We start from the raw sequence: 22,865 nt of genomic DNA on the forward strand, positions 1-22,865 counted from the left end.
TAGGTCTTTCCTTGCCATCAGACAGTTGCTCCAAAATGTAAATAGAGACTGTGGATTTACTATGCAAAAATGTAGTCATTTTCTTTAAACAAAGTTCGATTTCTAAATTAGTTTCCTTTTTATATTCGACGAAGCCAGATGATAAACATTTGTGAAAGAGAGTGAACCTATCATTATTTCTCATTGTGCAATCATTGTACTTTTTTCATGGTTTGCTTCAGTTGTCTTAAGAATGTTTGAGAATATTATAGAAATATGTGCTACTACAGAAGTATGGGAGAACAGATTCTGAAATTTTTTCTTTAAAAATGTAAAGGATTTTTAAATTATTTTTATGAACTCGACAGCCTTTTCTTCCTTTGAAAGATTCATACAGTTAACTATTGTAGAAAGATCATACTGTTAGTGTTACATTTGTTTTAACATAAAAATATGAAGTACAGTACTCTTTATGTTATGTAATCTTACCAAAACAAAGACAACGCTTAGAAAAGCTACAGGGGATTTCCAAAAGAATTAGGATGAAGTTGTGACGGCAAGAGTCTTTTCTAAAATATGGTAATCAATTATAACAATCACAAATTGTTATCTATTAAGAAGCAACATAGTCCAATGGAACAGAGGCTGCATTGAAATTAAGGAGCTCATTGTTCTATTTCTGTTGCATGACCCTCAGAAAGTCACTTAAGTGTTCTGTGCCTCAGTTTCCCCATCTGTAAGATTATAATATACTTGCTTTCCTTTAGAGACATATGGATTAAGAAACCTTTAGAAGACCCATTTTTCATTTTACCTTTTGAAATATAACCTTTTAGGATTGTGAAATATGAAGTCTATATTAGATGTAAACTTATGAAAATTGATTGCATCAATTGATTGTCTCTAATTGACTTTAGTGAATTTTGAAATCAAACTTAAGTGCAACACTATCAATCAGAAACATATTTATTTTAAAATAACATATCTGCACAATTTAAAATTTAACAATAACTGATATTCTATATGGCTGAACTTAATTAATTCTTTGTCTGTATTAAGACAAAATTCCAATTTTCTGTGGTGCAGGAATAAAAATTGAGTGAAATTGATGTGTAAATGAAATAGAGTTTTTGTTACATTCTCAACAAATACAATTTTATGTGGAAAACTTCCCTTACATTTGGAAAGGACAATTTCTAAAAACATGACAAGCTAGCACCCATCATAATACAGGGAAGTGGTATTGGTTTTAAGAAGACCCCAGTTCATTTATTTTTAAAGATAAAGAACTGGCGGAGAAACCCTTAATTCATTGTCTGGTAAGTCTGAATATTTTTTCTTAAATCAGACAGGAATGACTTAAGAGGAGATATTATATACATGTATGACTTAAATAAACTAGATAGATTTTGGAAGTAAAATATATTAATATAATAGAAAAAAAACTCCAATACATACTTTAAATCTATTTTTATCATAGTATTACAACATTGTTTAAAGCAAACATAAAGCTTACATTTATGAATTATATATATAACGACTAACCAATACAATTAGAGATTTATGTGGAATTCTGCAGAAGTCAGATGTTCAAAAATACTGAAAGTCATTGTACAATGAAATAAATTTTAATTTTACAGTTTCTTCATCATGTTCACTCTCTCACACTTCACCCACATCCACCAACAGCCAAGAATCAAGATGCCAACCTACCATTAAATCAGAAACAGCTGAACTCTCTTCACCGGTTGTCTGCCCAGCAGCTATTGGATGCTCCTCTTCTCAGGCCCAGGCTCCCTTTGTTGGACATCCCCCTTCTGGACACTTGTCCCCTCTTGCTTTTTCCCCATCCACTGGACATTCCTTCCCTATTGGCTCCCTTCCTGATGGTACTTTCCTTCTTGGGCCCTCTTCTCATGGACTGTCTAAAATTGACATTTTAATTTCTGAAGTGAGGGAATTAAAAGAGGAAGTAATTAATGCTGTCCAGGAATTGAGAGCTATAACAGATCACCTAGGTTGCCTGGTGGCCTACATTGGACAGAGTTCAAGAATACTTCCAACTCCTGGTGCACATACAGAAGGCTAAAGCATACACTTTAGAAATACATAGTATCCATCTGACAGATGCATCATCTTGTAGGATTAACTTTGATGAATATCTGTTAAATGTTTCTGTGTCTTCATTTCAGTCTGAATTCCAGAAATCTTTGTATGTCAAGGAATGTTTTTATGCTGATTTATATCCTGCTAGTGAATTTTTTTTAGATCAAGTTTTGTATTCCTTTTTAATATATGAGTGCTCTTTAATAAATGTATGTATTTCTTATGCATATATCTTGATTTTTGTGTTATTTTAAAGTATAATGTGTCCAATAAAGTCAGACACTGACACTGAAAAAACAACATTCATTTTACTAACCTCAGTAGACTTAAGGTAAGAAGTCCTTTTCATCATGGATAAGCTTTGAAATGTATTTTAAATCAAAGTTCTTAATTGTAACTGGCCTACGTTTGTAATGAGCTGCCATGCTGAAAACTGGTATGATGGTGATAATAGCACGGGCATAGAAGTTTTGTGTGAGAGATGAGAAACCAGTTTCTGACCTACTCTCCTGTTCGTTTAGAAATCAGAAATAGATCAAGTTTGGTATTCAAGCAGTATGTCCAATTTTTCAACATCAACATTCCTCATCTGACAATTAATCCAGTATTAAAAGAAGGTGGGCTCTGATTTACTTTTGGTGTTTCCTTGGTGTCCGTTTTACAAGAAATGTTTCTTTCAAACATAATTGCGGATGCTTGCAGTAGGTTCAGCAATAGTTTGATTAGCAGTAGGTTCTTTACAACTCTCAGGCCTCCTTCCCAGCCTTTGGCTGCACTTCAGTTACACCAGGGGTCAGATGCTTGCTCTAGTGGTAGCCACATGCCCCCAGGTGGCGGGTTACTTCTTACCAATGTTGGCCCTTGTATCGGGGTTATGATCCCTATCAAGTCCGGCATGCAAGGTCTGTTATCTGGTGGCTGGACCCTTGCTTCCCACACGTCCCTCTCTCTCTTTCCATAGCGTCTCACCACCCTTGGCTCTGGACTACTCCGGCTCTACTCTGTCTCTGGCTGCTGCTGCTTTGTCTTCAGCTCCGCTCTGCTCTTTGAGCTGCTCCTCTGGTCCCTCAGTTTCCATTGCTGCTGCTTTGCTCCAGCTCCATTCAGGCTGCTGCTCTCTCCTTAGCTCAACAAACTCTGGCTCACACAGCTCCAACAGAAGATGGGACGCAAGGCTCCTGGTTCCTCATTTGGCCTGCCTGTCCTGTCAGTTGGGCTTTTCTGATGCACTGGCTCCTCCCCACTAACCCTTGGGACTGTCAGTCTCAGGATCTTGATTTCTCATCCGCCCTTCCCATTTCTTTTGATACTGGGGGAGAACCATCCAAAAAAGTCACGAATGCCAACAGTCCCTTTACATTTGTCGCCATTTTTTCCCACCATCATGCTAACTCTCACCCTGACAAATTGTAATTGTTCAACCTCAGTCTAAAGATTTTATTTCATTGGCATTTTAAATCATTTCTCAGATTTTCCTATAGATCCACTAATGGACTGTATCCATTAAATAATCCCAAATTGCTACGAATATGAATTAGAAATATATTAACAACAGTAAAAAAACTTGAGACGTCGTGGCATGAATATTTCTAAATGAATAGCTTTCCCTTAAATTGTCTTATCTCAAAACTCAGCTGTAATCTTGTTAAATCCAAAAACTTCCAGTGTCTTCCTGTCTCATACAGTTAAGGTTACAATATTGATTTTATTTTATAGGCCAAACTCCTTGCATTCTTAGTACTAGTAAGATGCTGTGGCCTGGAGATTTTCCCTGGAGTCATGATGAATGTCAGTGATTTACCTATACCATTATTTAATAAATGACTAACATATACTCAAAGTCCTGTACAATTTGTTTGGTTCTTTTAATTAGATTTTCCCACAGACTCCCAGGATGCTTTTTATCATTGCCTGTCCATTGGAATAAAATCACTTAAAGGATGATTGATGGATGATGGAATAGACAAGTATGTTTCAGAAGAGTAAAGAAAAAAAAAGCCCTGTATATAACTAGTACCTCTTTCTATAATATACTAATGTGAGGGGGAGTTATGTTTTAATAAGGTGTTATAGGGTACTTTGAGCTTCAGAGTGATTTCAGTATGCTGGTAGAACTGTTTTATAGAGAGATTTTTACATCATGACAACACGATATATATTTGTGGGCTTAGATTTAGTATTCTTTTTTTAAAGTGAGGCTAACATTGCTTTAGGAATGATACCACAGTAAAACACACTATATGTAGAACAATGATTTTTTTTCCCATGTGACATGGCCTTGTTCATGAGTCAAAACTATAAATTAAATTATAATGTCACAGTAAGTAATTCCACCCCATTAATGTTAAGAGTGCTATTGCTTTCAGATGATAAAACTGGGTGCTGGTGTTGAGGAAGGGAGATTTGAAGGAAACAGATACAGAATTATCACACACTGTTCTTGCTGCATAGCTTGCCATGCTTTCAAAGTAATCTTAAAGGGTAATAAATGTAAACGTAAACAAAAAAGATCATTTTTTAAGTATAGCAGGCAATTACTTACAAGTCACACAATACCATCAAACAATTGCTATAGGATTAAGTCCGTATGTCCTGTCATAATCTTAAGGATTATTTTAAATAACTTTGGGAAATATATACATGTACATATATGATTTTAGTCGTATCATTCTTCCACACATGAAATGAGAATAATGTCATCTTTGTCTTTCTTTTCCTGTACTATACATAACATTGGTCTTAATTCAGCCAAGTTTTAAAAACAGATTTAAATAAAATTACAAATAATTAAAATAAAATTGATGTTCAGTTACACTGTGCTGTAATCAGAGGATATTTAGGTAGCTTTTTCTTTGTAATTGACCACATAATATTAATAGTTAATCTATAACTTGTTCATACAGTGGCATATTGTGCTAGTTTGATGTATTAGGGCAATGTGAGGCATTATAGACTCTGCTTTAAAAACACTGCGTATATGGGAACTGGAGCAAGCCCTATAAACAGCAGCACTGAAATTCCCTATAAAACATCACACTGCTCCTTTCATTGCCTCATTCAGATACAATATTTTATTTTTACTTTCCCCTTGCTTTTTGATTAATGGGGACACTGTCAAGGTTGATAAGCCTGAAAATGTAGTTCTGGTCAGAGTGGGTATGTCTACACTACCACCCTAGTTCGAACTAGGGTGGTTAATGTAGTCAATCGAAGTTGCAAATGAAGCCCAGGATTTAAATATCCTGGGTTTCATTTGCATCTTGCCAGGCACCGCCGTTTTTAAATCCCCGGTAGTTCAGACTCCGTGTCTGCAGCTACATGCGGCACGGAGTAGGTAGTTCGAATTAGGCTTTCTAATTCGAACTACCATTACTCATCGTGGAGCGAGGAACGAGGTGTAAGGGTAGTTCAAGTTAGAAAGCCTAATTCGAACTACCTACTCCGTGGTGCGTGTAGCCGTGGGCACGGAGTCCGAACTACCGGGGATTTAAAAATGGCGGCGCCCGGCAAGATGCAAATGAAGCCCAGGATATTTAAATCCCGGGCTTCATTTGCAACTACAATTGACTCCATTAACCACCCTAGTTCGAACTAGGGAGGTAGTGTAGACATACCCAGTAGGATTTTTGTAAAATATCAATATGGTATCTTTTCGCAAAAGCAGATCTTTAAGGCAGGACAGGTTGTGACAGGGATATATGGTGGAAAAGCTAAAAACCAAAATACTTATTATTTGATAATAGCTTACACATACAAATATTGAAAGAACAAAATATGGGGACTAGAAACCACATTAGATTGATGATGAGATTCCGAACTATAGAATTTTGTGCATGAATGGAAATAGAGGAGTAATTTGCTTTTCCTATCTAAAAAATTCCCATGGTTGCAAAGGGCTTTAGATCCAGTCCAATGTTTTTACATTATCTTCCTCTTTATGTTGTGCAAATACACTTCCCCCTTCAGATTTAAAAAAAAAATGAAATTGATTAGAAAACATTTACAGGGTGAAGTGTATTCCGTTACCAAAGGAAAAGTTGTGATGTAAGAACACTGGGCTTGATCCAAAGAACCAATTTCAGTCAAAGCATTTGTTTCTTAGTTGATGAGAAGCATTTGGACTGTGGAATTGGGTTAATTCCTTGTTGGGAGAGTAATGAGTGTATGCATATTAAAGATATGTTATTTTAGTCCATAAATGTGCACATATTTTCTATTAATGCTAAGATGGACAGAGAAGCAAAAATAGATCTGGCAACAATTTTTTTTTTTTTTTTTTAAGTTTCAGCAGAGCAGCTTTGTTCATGCTTCCAGTCAGGCTGCTTTTCAAACACAAAGCTGTTTACAGACATTTTACAAAATGTGCCTATCTTACCTTCATCTATAGCCCTCCAAAGCCCCCTACAAAGAGCATATTTTTGGCTGACGCTCAAAAATTTGTTACACCTATCCTCAGGAAGACATCAAGTCACTTGGTGAAAGAGAAGGAACTTTAATCTTTTATATCTGAAGTGAACTTTTATGCTCGTAAGATACTGTGGTAACAGTTTTTGGTGTTTTCTGCTTAATTCGGAATTGATATTCAGAATTTTTGAGCTCCTTCAATACCATTTGATGTCAGTTGGATCTCAGCATTTCTGAAAATCAGGCTTGTAGTTATTACACAGAATCTATAAAGAAACTGGGAGCCTGATTCTGCTCTCTTACAAACCAGAATTATTCCACTGAACTCAATGATTCTTTTTTGACTAGCATTTTGTGTAGGCATTTACAGCTGCACAAAATGGATGTGAAACACTACCATTCTGATCGGGTAAAATGTTATGCCCATTTTGGAGAGCTGTACTTGTCTACCAAAGCAGTTGAGACTCAGGCCCCATAGAGTGTAGAAAGGAGGTATTCTGAGATCACCGTCCAACACTAACAAAATGTCTCTTTCCTGTAATCAGTGAGGGACGGGTCTTGAATGGGCTGCATGGGTTGTAACATGGTGTGTGGAAGGTACGGTAGTGTGAATGCTGGGGTGGTGGTGTGGACATGAAAATGTGGACACGCTCCTGTTGCAAAATTGGGAGTAGGGCTGCCTATACTTTTTCAGCCTTTTCATGGCTGGGAGTCAGAGACTGAGCTAGCCAGTTGGCTCCTGGGTACCCCCCTGCTCTGTATTTAAACTCTGCTGGGATTTTCAGAAGTCCCTAGCTCCTGCTGGTTGCATGAATTTGCATGTTTGCTACTCTTGTTCAGTAATGCTCTTGTTTTCATACCTTTCACTGCAAAGTACAAAAGCCATAATTTGAAGATTTTCTTATCTAGATTTCTCAAGGCAATGCTAAAACTGAGTTCTAAATGTTACTAAGAGGTACTGTACCTTGCAGGAGTGTATCTTGCACAGCAAGATTAGCTAAATTAAGCAGTGTAAAGATATGAATGAGAAGTGATAGAGAATAAATTGGATTAAATAGATTATACTCTATTTCTATTTAGTCATCTCTTCACACTGCTGCACCACCAGCATTATAAAAAATATAATGTGTTCCTGTGCTGTATGTGAAAACTGAGCAAGAGTCCAAAGCAGTCAGGTGGATGTTTGAATTTGCCCTGGATCACCAGTTGACTCTAGCAAAGTTCTACTAACAGGTGGCTTGCCGATTGGTGTGCCATGTGACATTTATCCAGGGACCTACTTGCATGACAGGCTGCTTCAGATTGAGAGAAAGGGTCTTTGCTTTGATGAGGAAATTGCTGAAACTCATGTCTCATTAGTGTTTCCTAAGGTTCTTTGGAAGCGAACAACAGTTTAATTAAAGGCTGACGTAAACACGTTTCTGCACACTTTCCCTGCAGCATTTTATCACATTTGAATTGATCAAAATTGTTGCCTTGGGCTGACTTGAACACATATACATCTGGAGCACCATTTGTGCAAGCTGCTGATGAGCAGGCGGCATACGCTATGCTTCACAGCAATTCTCTTCTCCTTTTCTTTGTAGATGGAATTACCTTGTTGGGAGATGAGTTGATCTAACTCTTTTTATTTGCATATGCCTATATCTCTTTCATCTAATGCATTAAAATTTATAATGTGTCTCAGCCTGGACATGTATATACTGTACCTCCACAAATAATATGAGGATGTTATGCAAGAATAATTTGAACAGCAAAGTGAATTCTTAAAAGTATAATCATGTCACATTAAAATTTAAAGAAAATTCTAAGCAGGACACAGCCATGAGTTCTTTTCATGTCAATGGAACAGTAAGATAAATGGAATATCTTAGTCTAAATGCTGATCTGGATACTTTTCCCTCTCTGTATATACTAAGTATTTTTCAAAGAATCAACACAGCACAAATAATTCACAGTGAAACAAATGTTATATTTTCATTCTCAAAACCATAGTGATTTTATGTCAAGCCTTTTATATTCTCTCTCCATCACTTGTTTATCTAGCTATCACTGTATATGTAAAGCTACAGGAACAGAAGTTTAATTCTTGGTTGACATACATGTTTTAAAAGCAAAAAACATTGTCAGTTATTTTTATTTTGTAAGTGTTGGATTTATCAGTAAAAAATACAGGAACTCTTAAGATAGCCTTATCTAGTTTGGTGGCATTTAAAGGCAATACACATTAAAAAAAAAATCCAAGGATAATAAAAAACTGCCCTTCCTGAAATGAAAGTATGTATTTTTTCCCCCAACCTGGTAAACATCTAAAGAAAATGAAATTCATATGTTCTTACCAGAGTTTATAAGCCTGTCCTTTTGGTCAAGGGGGAGACCATCGTAATCTCTCTCTGTAACCTATATAAATAGTTTTTGTTCTGGCTCTCCTGTAGGCTGCATCTGTTATTCCATGGTGAATAGACCATGAAAGCTCCATTATGATGTCAGTGCATACAAGGGGGGAAATGACCATCTGAATTACTTCACAATGTTAAGTACATTGTTTTAACAAAGAAGCTGCTACATGCATTTCAGTTATTCAGACTTTACAGTTGTGAGTGCTGTATATGATATCGTTCTAAAAGTATTCCACTGTTGTGTCATGTGTGGCAATCATTTATGCTTTAAAGTACAATGTTGGGTGATGGGAGTTCATATGGCTGCAAAAGATGTGCTCCCAGTGTCCTTCACCTTCATTTAGAGATAATAATTTCTTCTGGTAATAGTCTCATGGTTATATTCAGTTTTGCTTTGTAATTTATGCTACTTTGTATATGTTGAACTGCAGTTGTTTTAAAGGCAAAACACAAGGGTTGTAATAGTAACTGATTTCCTTTTCTGTAATTTTTCTTTCAAATTAGGGATGCCCCCCTCACTCCCCACCCCGGAAACCCTTATTACATTGTACTTCCTACAGCATTCTTCTTTCAAACTGTTTAAATATTTTTGGTTTAAAAAATAAAAACAAACCAAAAAAGCTTTGGCTTGTTCAATGAAGTAATGGTCGCAAACTAAATTAAATCTCTGTTGTCTCCAGTAATTAGAGCTGCAGACATACGTAGAATCTCTCCTCCAAAATTAGTTCGTTCCTTCAAAAGTTCATTTGTTGAATGTAGTTTTCACTTAAGTGAAAGATCTCTCTCCATCTCCTATCTCATAGGTGTTTGATCATTCCCTACCCCTTGTAAGTTTAACAGCAATATTCAAAAAAATTAAAATTCAAGACCTTTGTACATTTTTTGTGATATGGTGTTATAATGGTGTTGCCAAAGGAGTTTTATTAAAGTATTCGGTTATTGATATATGACAGCCCATGATAGATGCAATGTGTTAGTCAAGGCTGCAGCTATAGGCACTTTTCTGTTTTTTCAAACAATAATGTTGGAATGTTTTTGCAGTGTTAGACTACACACTAGTGAAAGAATCCCAGCCCAAAGCCAACTGTTTGGTTAATTTTCTCTAATGGCTTTTGTGAAGATGTAACTGCTTTCCCTCTTCTGTGGGAGTGCAAAAGTCTTTGCGTGTAGATGAAACAAGTGTTTTAAGAAATGAAGAAGCTAGTGAAATCATTTGATAAAAAGTAAAATAATCATGAACTAACGTTCCAGTTTTATTATAGGATTATAAAATACATATTCTAGACTCATTCACCACACTAGAAGCAATTTTTAAAAAGTTTTTGAAATGTATCGGATACATTTTATAATTCAAATCTTAACCATTTGTTACTCTTGTCCTGTCTATATGCTATTACAAGTAGAAAAATATTTTACAGTAATCCTCAGAATGCATAATAATACTGAATAAATTAATATACAACAAAGAAATGAAACAGTATTGTTGTTTTCCCTGTATACTCCCTCTTCAGCAGCCTGCTTTAAAAAGGGTGAGCCCTCAAGGTCAGCAAATTCAGGCTATTTCAGACCAAGCATATTCCTAAAATAGAAGTCCACTGAGAGAACACCCTGGCAGCAGCTTCCCTCTTTCATATCAAGGGAGAGCTAGCTCTGCGGTCTTCACAAATCTTAGCTGGCGTAGAAGGCAGGAAGAGGGAAACAGAGTCTCAGGTAGAAAAGACCTAAGTGTATGTAAAGTTTTCTTAATACCAACACCTTAAACTCCACATTGATCATAAAGCACTAGCTGAATAAGCTCACATGAGGCATTGTTTTACAGGGCTCTCCTGCAAAGTAGACTTAAGGTGTAGCACTAAATACACCACAAAACAGTAATCTAGTCAAAGATGACAAACACATGCATTAAAGTAGCATGGTCTATGTAGGAAAGAAAAGGCAGATGTTTTATCATCCCTATCCTGTATTTTTGAATGAACTTAACTTTAAGCAAATGTGTAATGCCACTGAGTTCAAGCTGAACCCATATACCATGGTGATGTATAGGTTATAAATATGTGCAATAAATAATTTAAATGGGGACAAAGATTTAATTTGAGATTGAAATACCATAAATAACATTCTGTTAAGCTTTCACACAAAGTACATTGTGCTTACTGTGAAAATGCAATATAAAATAGCATTTCTTCATTTTTCATGGCCATTGTGCTATCTCCACGTTAAAAAGAGATTTTAATTAGGATGTAATTTGGCAGGAAAAGGGGGGAGGTCCTAATTGAAAAATAGAGAATCTGAATACTGACACTTACATATCCTGCATTTTTAGAAAGGTTCCACAATGTTGTTATGTTTTTGGAGAGGAAAAGATGGATATCTGTGTTAAAAAATACTCGGTAATTTAAAATAGCATTTTTGTTATGATTACTCTACACATGTGATTGCAGATTTCCAGTAAAGATTACAATAAAATTACCATCAGCTAAGTTAATATGGTGTTCTGTAGAACTGAAAAAATTCTAGGGAACTGATGAGGTCATGGATTTCTTTATTTTCTCGCTTGTCTGGTATGAAGAGAATGCAATTTCTATTCTGCAGGCCAAAGACTAGTGAATTGTTAATCATGCCCATGCTGGAAACCAGTCATTTTAAATCAGGCTGTTGGTCACAGTGGAGTAGGATAACTGAATAGGGACATGTAAAAGTAGCATAAACAAGTATTTTATGATTTACAAAATGCCGTGTCATGCAATGCATTAGGGGGACTCCAGCTTAACATTCCTGTTTTCTTATATTTCCATTACAGATATGTCTTCTCCTACAATGAAGAAGCCTGAGAAGCCTTTGTTTAGCCCTACATCTCCTCAGGATTCTTCATCGAGACTGAGCACTTTCCCCCAGCATCACCATCCAGGAATCCCAGGAGTTGCACACAGTGGTGAGGGCATATAAAGGAGGAAGGAAGCCCTCCATGTTTATCTGGTGTCTGCTCCTTTCTCTCACTCTGATAATGGTGCTTTTGTTGAAGGCATTTTAATGGACCTACTCTCATGTATATTACTAATGAAAGCGAAAAGGTAATACAGTATATTGCTCAGTTTGGGGTATTCTTGACAGAAACCTCATTAAAGATAGTTCTAATAGCGCTTCACAATGACTTGCAAGCTAAAATTAACCTGTGAATGAAAATAAATGTAATCTAAATGAAAGAACTCACAGGACAAAATAAGCCCTCCCTCATTTTTTGCTACCTGCGTATTATATTTATATGCCTTAATAGGATTTCATTCAATGCCTTACATAAGGATGCCTCACAATTACAAAACAGTATTGAGTGTATGCATCAGAAAATAAATTCTATACGGGTACCTTTTTTGGGAAGAGAGGGTATGTCTACACTACCCCGCTAGTTCGAACTAGCAGGGTAATGTAGGCATACCGCACTTGCAAATGAAGCCCGGGATTTGAATTTCCCGGGCTTCATTTGCATAAGCCGGGCGCCGCCATTTTTAAATCCCGGCTGGTTCGAACCCCGTGCTGCGCGGTTACACGCGGCACGGGGTTCGAACCAGCCAGGATTTAAAAATGGCGGCGCCCGGCTTATGCAAATGAAGCCTGGGAAATTCAAATCCCGGGCTTCATTTGCAAGTGCGGTATGCCTACATTACCCTCCTATTTCGAAATAGGAGGGTAGTGTAGACATACCCAGAGAGAGAGATAGCACCATTATCTTATTAAACGCTTTTTTCACCATGTATTGCCATAGTTCCACAGTGGATGGCTTGTCAAGTTAAATGTTCAGTTTGGGGAATTTTTAGCTTAGTTTTTTAGGACCCTTTATTGTTAACTCCCTAGTTTAAGGTTTGGCAGGGTTCTTTCAGGCTGGGATTATCTAACATTATGTACTATATAATATTCCTTGAACACAATAGGATGGATTAAGGAATGTTAATCCAGACTGGAATATTTTTGTTTTGTAGATATAAAGTGCAGTTCTGCTCTCAAAAGTTATTTTCATGTTTGACTCCCATCTCATTGACTTTAAGTTCATATTTATTCAGTTTGCAAGTGAAGACGTGTTTTTTTGAACATCCAGCCCAGCAACCAACTCTGGGATCAAAGTCAATTTTAGCTCTTTCTGATTTTTGGAAGGACACTACAAACAGAAATTAGATAACAGTACTATATATGATGCATGAGCCAGATGAGACTCCCCTTATCCTCTTGTAGATGTGTTGGCTCTGCAGACCTTACAAGTATAAAAACAAGTAACTTAATTTTTTTATTCAGGTCAGACATGTGACTCTGATTTTGGCGTAGATCTCTTGGGAGGGAATCTGCCATAGTTATTTTTCTGACCATTCCCACCGTTTCATCAAAACCTTTCTTTTTTAGATTAATATATTATGTGACAGCATACAATAACAATTAGCATGGTAATCCTGTAAATTTTCTGCTTTTAGTCCTGGAGTCCCTGGGGTTGCAGATCCTTCCTTGACACCACAGCTATGGAATCTGCCAGCTGCAGAGGCTGCCTCTCAACCAGCTCTCACTTTTGCCTTTCCTTACTGGCTACTCTGTTAGTTTGCATTTCTTACCGTAGCAGAACCTGGACAGGAGTCGTCACAGGCACTGGCAACAGTGGGGCTAGCAGAGTCTCCGGGCCCCTGGGTAACGTGTATGGGGAAGGGAATCAGCTCCACACCCCTGCAAGGGGAGGGACCTTAGGCAGAAGAGGCAGAGCTGAGGCTAGCTTTCCCTCAGGCAGCCCTCAGCATTGCCCCAAGCACTCCATGCAGGGCTCCGGCTGTAATTTAAAGTGCCCAAGGCTCCAACTGTGGCTGCTGTCACAATAGCAGCAGCCAGATGCTCCAGGCCCTTTTGAATTGCCTAGCCCTGGGGCCTGATTGCCTACTTTATTTGGATCCATCCCATGCTCAGTAGTTTCAATGGGAAATGGCCCTGAAGAGAAGAAACTGATGATCAACAGATGGAAATGGGAGAAGGAAATAGGAGGAAACCAGAATAAAGGGAGAGAAGCTTTGGAAGAAGAGGAATGGGGGAAAAGGCACTGACCTGTAAGGACATCAGGTGGATGAGCAGACCTATTATCAACTGTTCCCAAGGAAACAGACAAAAGTCAGGGAGAGCTAGCAACAGTTTGATGGAGACTTGAAAGAGCATAAATCTCCCCAGAATTCACATGCAACACTGGTAGTTCAATAACCATAGTTGTGATTCCCAACTTATTCTGAGAACTGAACCCGGAAGTTCTTTTCAAATGTTGGCCTCTTTGCAATCATGTGGCTGAACTGCTTTTGTAAATCTCTAGTACATAGACACACAATCACGGGTGTGATTTGTTTGTGTATAGTGTTACTAGGTAGATATCAAACTACGGATGTTAAAAATCATGCATTAGGGTAACAGTGTAACCGCTGTTACAAGTTAAGGCTGATGAGCCGAAACCCAATTTTCAAGTTTGGGAATATAAATAGGATGACAATCAAATAACAGATTTGGGCATTCTATGTAGCCAACTCCATTTGAAAAATTAGATACTATATCTCTGTGTGATGTGCTTTGGGATTTATAAAAATCTCAATAACATCCTGCTGCCTTTTTATTACATAGTTAACTTTTTTAATCCCCAGATCAAAAAGTTGAAAATAAAATGTATTTTTAAAAATTAAACAAAAAGTACAAGAAGAGAAGAAATGTAAAGCTAAGGCCAAGGCAGTGATGGGGCTGCTAAAAGTAAGAATCAGAATTATTGTGCAGAGAGGTAGACAGACATTAAGCACCACGGTGGTAAGCAGGTTATAAAGTAGCTCAGAGACGCAGATCTCATCATCCTTCCTAATTAAATTGTAGACACAACTCTTTTCTCCCATTTCCAGCATAGTCATTCTTTTCCTTTTAATAAGGTACAAAATAAGTATCCTCTAAATGTATAATAAAGAGTGGAATGTGATTTCTATATATTGTAATAATGTAACAATCTCCACTCCTGGCTTGATGCCTGGGCAGTAACAGGACATTCTGTACATTCCTATCATTGTGAAAACATTGCTGGTTGTTTAGACATTACATGTCGTCTATAGATAGAGAACTGTGTGTTTGTGGGGGCTGGGAAGACAATGCAAAAAAAATATGTATGGGATAGATCCTTTTTTGTTTGCTAGAGAAATTTTCATTGGGTGGAACAGTTTCCCAGGCCCTGAAGTTGAACATTCATTAGCATTTTCACAATGGTCAGCTAATTATTCATGGCACTATTGCCTAGTAATTATTGCCCAGTCCCCACATGAGACAGGTACAGTACAATGCAGTGAGGGATCACTGGCTGTCTCTAAGAACTCAGTAACTTTGTTCTTCTTTATTGGATTGCAGTAGAAAAATGTGGATTTTACTTATTTATTTACGTATTTGTTCGATTCATCTGGGCTCTTGAGATGAAGACTTTATAACTGAAGTATGTTTCCTGCTGGGAAATCATTGTTGCATTTAAATAAAAGTTAAATCAAGTGATGATGTAATCCATAAAAATAACTAAACAAAATGTGGCTTTTATGGATTTGGAATAACAGCACTTATCCGTTCCCTGGGGCTCTGCAGGGAAGGGGATGGAAATGAAAGGCTGGTATTTAAAGATATTGTAGCTAAGAAATACATCATGCCAATTCACAACTCATTTTTATTTTCTCTCCCTGATACACAGGTAAAAAGTTATGCAAAAAACAGGAATAGACACTAAATAATTTTCATTTTATCTTCTCCAGTCATCTCAACCAGAACTCCACCTCCACCTTCGCCATTGCCATTTCCAGCACAAGCTATTCTCCCTCCTGCCCCGTCTAGCTACTTCTCTCATCCAACGATCAGATATCCTCCCCATCTGAATCCTCAGGATACTCTGAAGAATTATGTACCTTCTTATGACCCGTCCAGTCCACAGACGAGCCAGGTACTGTAAAAATAAACAATCCGAAAGAATGTCTACGAAGAATGTATACCCTTGAGTGCTTAGCGGTAATCATATCTCACTAGTCCAGGTATGATAGCATGCTGGGACATTGAACATAAGCAATTTGGCAAGCTTTTCAGTGAAACGTAGTTGGATGAAGAAGATTGTTTGTTGGAGCAGATTAGTTAGATCAACTCACTGCTACTTTGTGGCATATAAGAGAGATTCTTGTGCTGAATGATTCAGTAGCACAAACAGAATAGAGCCTAATCTCACAGTAATTCATCTTGCACACAGAACGCTTCTATGGGAGTGCTGTGTGCAGCAGGGCAGGAGGACTGGTAGATAGCTCAAAGGAGCGTGACACTAGGAGAAAAATCACAGTAATTCACACCTCTGATTTACATGGTAAAACACAGATGAAGTGCTTGCTTCAGAGAGGAGCAAAAAATGTGTTAATGTAAATGCCATGCACACAAAAAGAACCTGCAAGTATATTTATAGACCAACTATTAAGATAAACTTTGGCAGGGGAATAATTCCAAGGTTTCATAGATATTTAACAATTCTTTGCACAGACATGAAAACACTTCAGTAATGAGTGTCACAGAACTAGAGATCCCCCCCCCCCCTTTTGTAAGGAGCATGCAATAACAGTTGTGTTTTCTGGCAGCTATATTGTATCAAATTGTTTCTCACATGCGACGTTAATGTGGTTTTCATTAGAGGAGTAATTTGCAAAGGACTTTATGTAAGAGTGTTTTTCATGATAGAATCAGCTCATAGCATTAACATGTGATCTCTGCTATAGGACAAACTGCAATTGAGCCCTGGTCTGTCAATACTTGGAATATTTCCAATGTCAGTGTAATATAATCTTCATTGCTTGGTCTGGGTTTCTGATTTTGCTGCCTTGTCTAAAATACTCTTGTGAAGACCCACTTTGTGGCTCATATTATAATATGTTTTGAGAGAGATTGTGGCGTATAGTGTATTGCAAAAATGATGAAATGACAGTGAACCCATTCAAAGCATCCTCCCGGGACTCCCCTCCCCAAATTCTTAAGACTGATTTTGTCAACTGAGATGAACATGAAGAAATTGTTCTGTTAAACATGTTTAGCACACCTGATGAAAGAAAGGCCTTTCAGCATGCATTTCAGGCACTACAGTGATAGAACTTCAGTCTGAATCAAAGTTTGTATATTCAATAACAGATAAGGCTCCATCTGGGCTATTCAAAAAGTCATTCTGTTTTTTTAGGCCCCTAACAGTTGGATCCAGCTGCATAACTTTTTCACATTTAAGAAAATATGTTGATCTATACATTTGTGACTTACTTTGGAAGGAAAAGGACAAATAGTATGATTTCTATTGGTTGTAAATATATTAATGCTAATTAAGTCAAATGGTGGAATTGGGAGTATTTCAGCTTTAGACTACAAATCGTTGTCAGTGCATGGATTAAAAGTCTCTCAGTTCCATATAGCATTTATGCAGAAACTCAGCTGGGAACAGTGCTCACAGGACTTGATTTTAATTTGTGTAAAATTTCCATTAATAACAAAGTCTAATTAAGACATCCATTAACAGTCCTGAACGTTAATTCAGTGTGGAAAATCTTAGAGTTCTATTAGATTTTTTTTCAAACTGATGTCTTAATTAGGCACTATTAAGGGGAAAACTATGCAAATTAAAATCAAGCCTTTAGTGTTATGTATTTCTTTAATTATTCAGTGCTTGTTTTACTTACATTTCAATTTCTTATATATGTTAAAAGGGCAGATTAGGTGATAATCCCTCTAGATTGTTCCATGTTTTGCTTCAGATTATAAAGATAATAATGAACCTTCTAACTAAAGTATCTCACTCTCCTTCTACCACTTTATAAACATGCTCTCTTGTGGTTTTAATATTGTGAAGTATATTTATTGAGCAGAAGGAGCTGTATCAACTCCTTTGCAAGGAGGATCAATTTCCGATCTCATACTTACAGATATAAGGTTAATTGTTAATTTGAAAAAGAAGCTTTACTTCGCTGATGCATTCAGACTAGCAGCAAACTGAAAAAGTTTCCCATTATTGTCTTGTTGCACACGAGGGAATAAAAGGCCAAATTGCCTTTGATTTACTTCTTTTGTCACCATTCATAACCTTTAAATTAGGGGAATGTCTTTCATTTCATCTGATGTTTGATTTTGTTTCCGACGGGATTGGGCAAAGCAATGTTGACAATCATATTCCAATCTTCTACTCCAATGGTTCTTTGCAATTTCTTATTATTAATTATTATTAATAATATCATATTTACATTTATTCTTCAAAACTTCCATCATAGATGCATGGTACACTAGAGGATTTCCATGCCTAACTCAACCTTCACTTGTGCACAACGCAGGATCTGTTCCCTGTAGAACTGTAAAAAAAAAACCAAGATTTTTTTTTCTTCTGAAAAAGAAGCAGCCGTCTGTGAAGTTTCAGTGACAAAAGAGAATTGTTCTGATACAATGGCATGCTTTGAGCCAAACTGGTTTTTCATTTCTAAATAAAACATGAATTTTTATTCTAACAAATTTAATTATTAGAAAATGCAAAGCTGCATCTGTAGAAATACCACATCAAATTAAATTACATTTTTCCACTTCCAAACATATTCATTTGGATTTCAAAAGGAAAACTATGATGATAGTCTTATTTTCAGCTTTAGAAATAGAAATAATGGATATCTTGACAGCATTTACCTATAATGAAATGTTCCTACCCAACATCTTTCAGTAATACACTAATTTAGATTGTTACGACAAGCAACTGAGATTCCTTGTACTCCCCACAGCAATTTTGAGATTAATTACGTTACTGCTGTACCCATTATAGTGAGACAGTCATTCTATTCAATGGAATATTTTAAGTAAAATTAGTTTAAAAATATAGAGCTCCCATAAGTTTCCACAGAGGAAGGCAGGACAGGTTTTTTTGACATAATAGTAAATGCTCCAAATTATGTGTGATGAACAGTCAGGAAGTTCAGACAGTCCCTGTAGCTGTAGTAAAAAATGATGCAACATGAAGTATCTAAACAGAAAAGAGAGCCAAGACTCCTAATCTCATTATTAAACTCCTATGTGCTTTTTATCATCTACTGTGGCTGCAGAGTAGATAGATAAATATGTTGAACATAAAATGAAGTTTCCACTAAGCACGCCTTACCTCCAACAGGTAACTCTAAAATATCCCCAGATTTCCAGTTCTTCTTGACCTGTAGTTAAATATGCAATTTTACTAAGCAACAGTTTTTTAAAAATTCTTTTTGACCTTTTTTTTAAGGGCTGGGCAAGGCAAGATGTAGCCTGACGGCCGGATCCAGCCCGCCTAACGCTTTTACCTGGCCTACGGACTGCATCGGGCTGCTTTCAATTTATAGCGTGCTATCCGTGGCACTGAATTTCCAGGCAGTGGCTCAGGCAGCCAGATCCTATTTAAATGACTCCCCGCTCCCAGTCACAATGGTACCCCGGCAGAAGCCATAGCTGTGAGCCCTTTTAACACCCATAGTAACCCCAGGTGGCTGCCAGGCAGCGTAGGAGCAGCAGGGTCTGGAGCTATGAGCCCTTTGCTATATATTTAATTCAAAGCCTCTGGCCCCAGACAACTCTGGGGGGAGCCTAGCCCCAAGCCCCACCCCTTTAACCCGAGGGCCTGTCCCTTTTGGGGTGGAGCCTGCCCATGACTACCTACCAAAAATCATTAAGTGGCGCCCCCTGCAAAAGTTATTGCCCACCCCTGGTTTGGGACACACATGACTGTGCATGCCTATTCTGACAGGGTGCTACTCCCTCCATATCTTTACAAAAAACTTGAACCAATCCACCTCTATCTAATCTGTAGTATATCTATGTGCGTTCAAGGCATGGACATTTGAATACTCATTTCCCATTAAAAATCAATTAATGGGAAATTAATTGGACACTGTCGACAGACAGGATACTGGGCTAGATGGACCTTTGGTCTGAGCCAGTATGGCCGTTCTTATGTTCTAAACGTGGGCATTCTGTCCTCTAAATCAAGGGTGGGCAATAAAAAGTGGCGGACCACCAGAGTTAGTCCCTGGCAGGCTGTCACCACTATGGTTACTTGTGCTTTTGCAGGGATCAGATGATCACAACTGTCATTGGCTGCAGATTGCTGTTCATGGCCAATAAAGTGTAGGAAGTAGTGTGGATGGGACACTGCTTCATGCCGCTCGCTTTGGTGGCGAATGATGAGTTGCAACCAACGTCCAATACCTGCAAAAGCGCAGGTAAACATAGTGGTGGGGCCCGGCCAGGAACGAACCTTGCAGACAGGATCTGGCCTGCAGGCGGAATTTGTCCACCCCTGCTCTAGATGCCTTTGATAATCTTAGTTTGTGTATATACACTCAGACCTTATTTTTACCATATTTAAAATGCATTTATAATCCCGAGTATCATATGATTAAATGAATGAAAATATAATGCTTTGTATGAAAGATCCAGTTGGAACTATTCTGGGCAGTTCACAAAGCAGAGGAAAATGATCTGTGCAACCCAGTAAAATGGATAAGCCATCCCAATAGGCAAGAGGGAACAATTTGTAAATTAGCATAAAAAATAATATAGAGGCACTAATAGATATAAAAGAGAAAAATGACAACAAAGAAAACAGTGAAGGAGAATGCTTCCAAAGAGCATCCGGTCTGCAGGGAGGTACAGCTGGGATTGGGCTAGACGAGCCTGGGCTCTAGGACCTGACAAGGTGCCGGATTTTAGACCAACTCCAGATATCTGTATTGCAATTTTATAGCTCTCCAGTCCAAGCCCCATGAGCCTGAGTCAGAGGAATGGGCCAGGCATTCGTGTTGTATTGCAGTATAGCCGTACCTTTGCAGACCTCTCTTGTTAGAGAGTTCCACAGCTAAGGACCCTAGAAAGAGAAAACCCTGCTGTCATTCTCATCCAGACTGAACTCATGGATTGAGAAATCAAAGCTAAACAGGAATATAGAAAGGAAATGACTCACGTACGGTCTGGATTATGAAGGGCACTATTTACTGCTAGTAAAACCTCAACTGTATTTTTTGGTAAACTGGCAATGAGTTCAGATCTCAGTAAGTGAGTAAACCGCCTTACACTTGCACTAAACTGCTGTCATCTTATTGGCTAGAAGTTCCTGGCAGCAGTAAAAGGTGATACTTGTGCTGATTTGCCAATGTGTTTATTTAATTAATGGTTCTGGCTTTGTGTGAAGACAGTGACCTCTGAGCTTCTAGAGAAGAGCAGCTTCTGGAAGTTGGTAAGGCTGCCTGTTTTAATTGCTTGGAATATTCTTTCTTTGTTTAATAAAAGATAGGCATATTGTTAAGGACGAGTGCTTTGCGATTCTTCAGTGTATGACTGCCAGCAAGTTAGCAGCAAGGATGTTATCTTGTTTGGCTCAGATCTTCTTAGTCTCCATTTGGGCTGGTTAAAGGATTTACTGTTGTTCCAAACAGAACTGTAACAGAATAGATCAATAAAAGAAGAGTGTGTTCTTGTGGGTTTTTTGGATTTTTCTTTACTGATAGCTAAGAAATTTGAATTTTCTTGAACATTTTAATCAGTCTTTCTTTTCTCAAGACAGTCTTTTCTTTTCTGAAGGAAAAAAAGTAGTGTGATATTTTTAATTATAATTGGGAGGTAACTGTAAAATATTGGGCAATATCTAAGGTCCCCCCAAAAATCTGGTGACAAGCAGTTTAAATATTTCATTTGTAATTTTAAGTTAGTATTTTTTATAACTTTACTTATCTTTAGTTTTTAAAAAGCATCAGATTGTAAGTTTCTTCAATGCACGTATGCATTTAACCCAACAGATATAGTTTAAACCAAATCAAAATGTTTAAAAAACTGTTCTCCTTAGCCTCTGAGGATAGGACAAGAAGCAATGGGCTTAAACTGCAGCAACGTAGGTTTAGGTTGGACATTAGGAAATACTTTCTGTCAGAGTGATTAAACACTGAAATAAATTTCCTAGGAAGGTTGTGGAATCTCCATCTCTGGAGATATTTAAGAGCAGGTTAGATAGACATCCATCAGGGATGGTCTAGATGGTACTGGGTCCTGCCATGAGGGCAGAGGACTGGACTCGATAACCTATTGAAGTCCTTTCCAGTTCTAGTGTTCTACGATGATTTTTTTCTATGATATCTTCAAAGAGACTGCCCTTTCTTATACTATAAACACACATCTGACAGCTTTTAAGACAAATATCTGAATAGAGTTGGAACTTGCTCTGTATCCTAAATATCAGTGAATTCAGGCTTTGTCACGACCACTGGGAAAACTATATTCCAGGTTGAGGTGTCCTCATCTCGAATACCTGCAACTGTCTAGCCCTGTGATATTTAAATCTGGGCATTGATACCTCAAGTGCTCCAACTGGTCATAGCTCCGATCGCAGTGCAAAGGGAGAGAGGCTCTATCTCAGACAGTCTTGATTCAAGCCTTTATAGATAAAATTCAACACTCAGATTGCTCTCAGAAAGTAATAAGGAGGCAATGTTGTTAGCTAAGAACTGTTTTAACAAGTTTTCTAAGCTAACTCTAGCACAGACAGGCAGATGCATGCTAAATCAGTTGAAGCTTTTGTGTGAGGTCTCCAGGTTAGCTTCCTGTAGAATGCATTTAATTAATCCATTTGGATGGTCACAAAGGCTTGGATGACTATAGCAAGACCCGAATATGAGAGAACTGATTATGCATGTATTACCAGATATAGATGGAAAAGGATGTTCTTGGCACTGATTTAGCCTGCAGTTCCAGTTCCAAATTGGGGTCTTACACATAATTGTACACCTCTTGAACAAACACTGGTCATTTTTCCTTGAGAAGATACCATCCCTTCAAGATCCTTTCCTTCAGTCCTTTAGCATAACCACTTTCTCACATTCAGGAGATCACCAGGAAAGTAAACATACAATGCCATCTCAGACTGATGAAATGGAGACTTGTGGCTGTGTC

The 22,865-nt window shown here is 37.7% G+C and overlaps 1 protein-coding gene across 12 annotated transcripts in view; it reads left to right on the forward strand.

Annotated features, from left to right (window-relative positions):
• NFIB (nuclear factor I B) overlaps positions 1-22,865 on the forward strand; it is a 245,514-nt gene that overhangs the window by 180,677 nt on the left and 41,972 nt on the right. For 11 of the 12 annotated variants that reach the window (XM_075931560.2, XM_075931559.2, XM_075931566.2 and 8 more), the window contains 2 exons: positions 11,689-11,820; positions 15,665-15,849. In XM_075931560.2, coding sequence (XP_075787675.2) covers positions 11,689-11,820; positions 15,665-15,849 — 317 coding nt within the window. Of the gene's footprint in view, positions 1-1,619; positions 2,315-11,688; positions 11,821-15,664; positions 15,850-22,865 lie in introns of those variants that run through there. The other variant, XM_075931567.2, reaches the window with a different exon arrangement.

Source organism: Pelodiscus sinensis, chromosome 6 (assembly GCF_052426305.1).
Source record: "Pelodiscus sinensis isolate ZL-2025 chromosome 6, ASM5242630v1, whole genome shotgun sequence".
Classification (NCBI taxonomy): Eukaryota; Metazoa; Chordata; order Testudines; family Trionychidae; genus Pelodiscus; species Pelodiscus sinensis.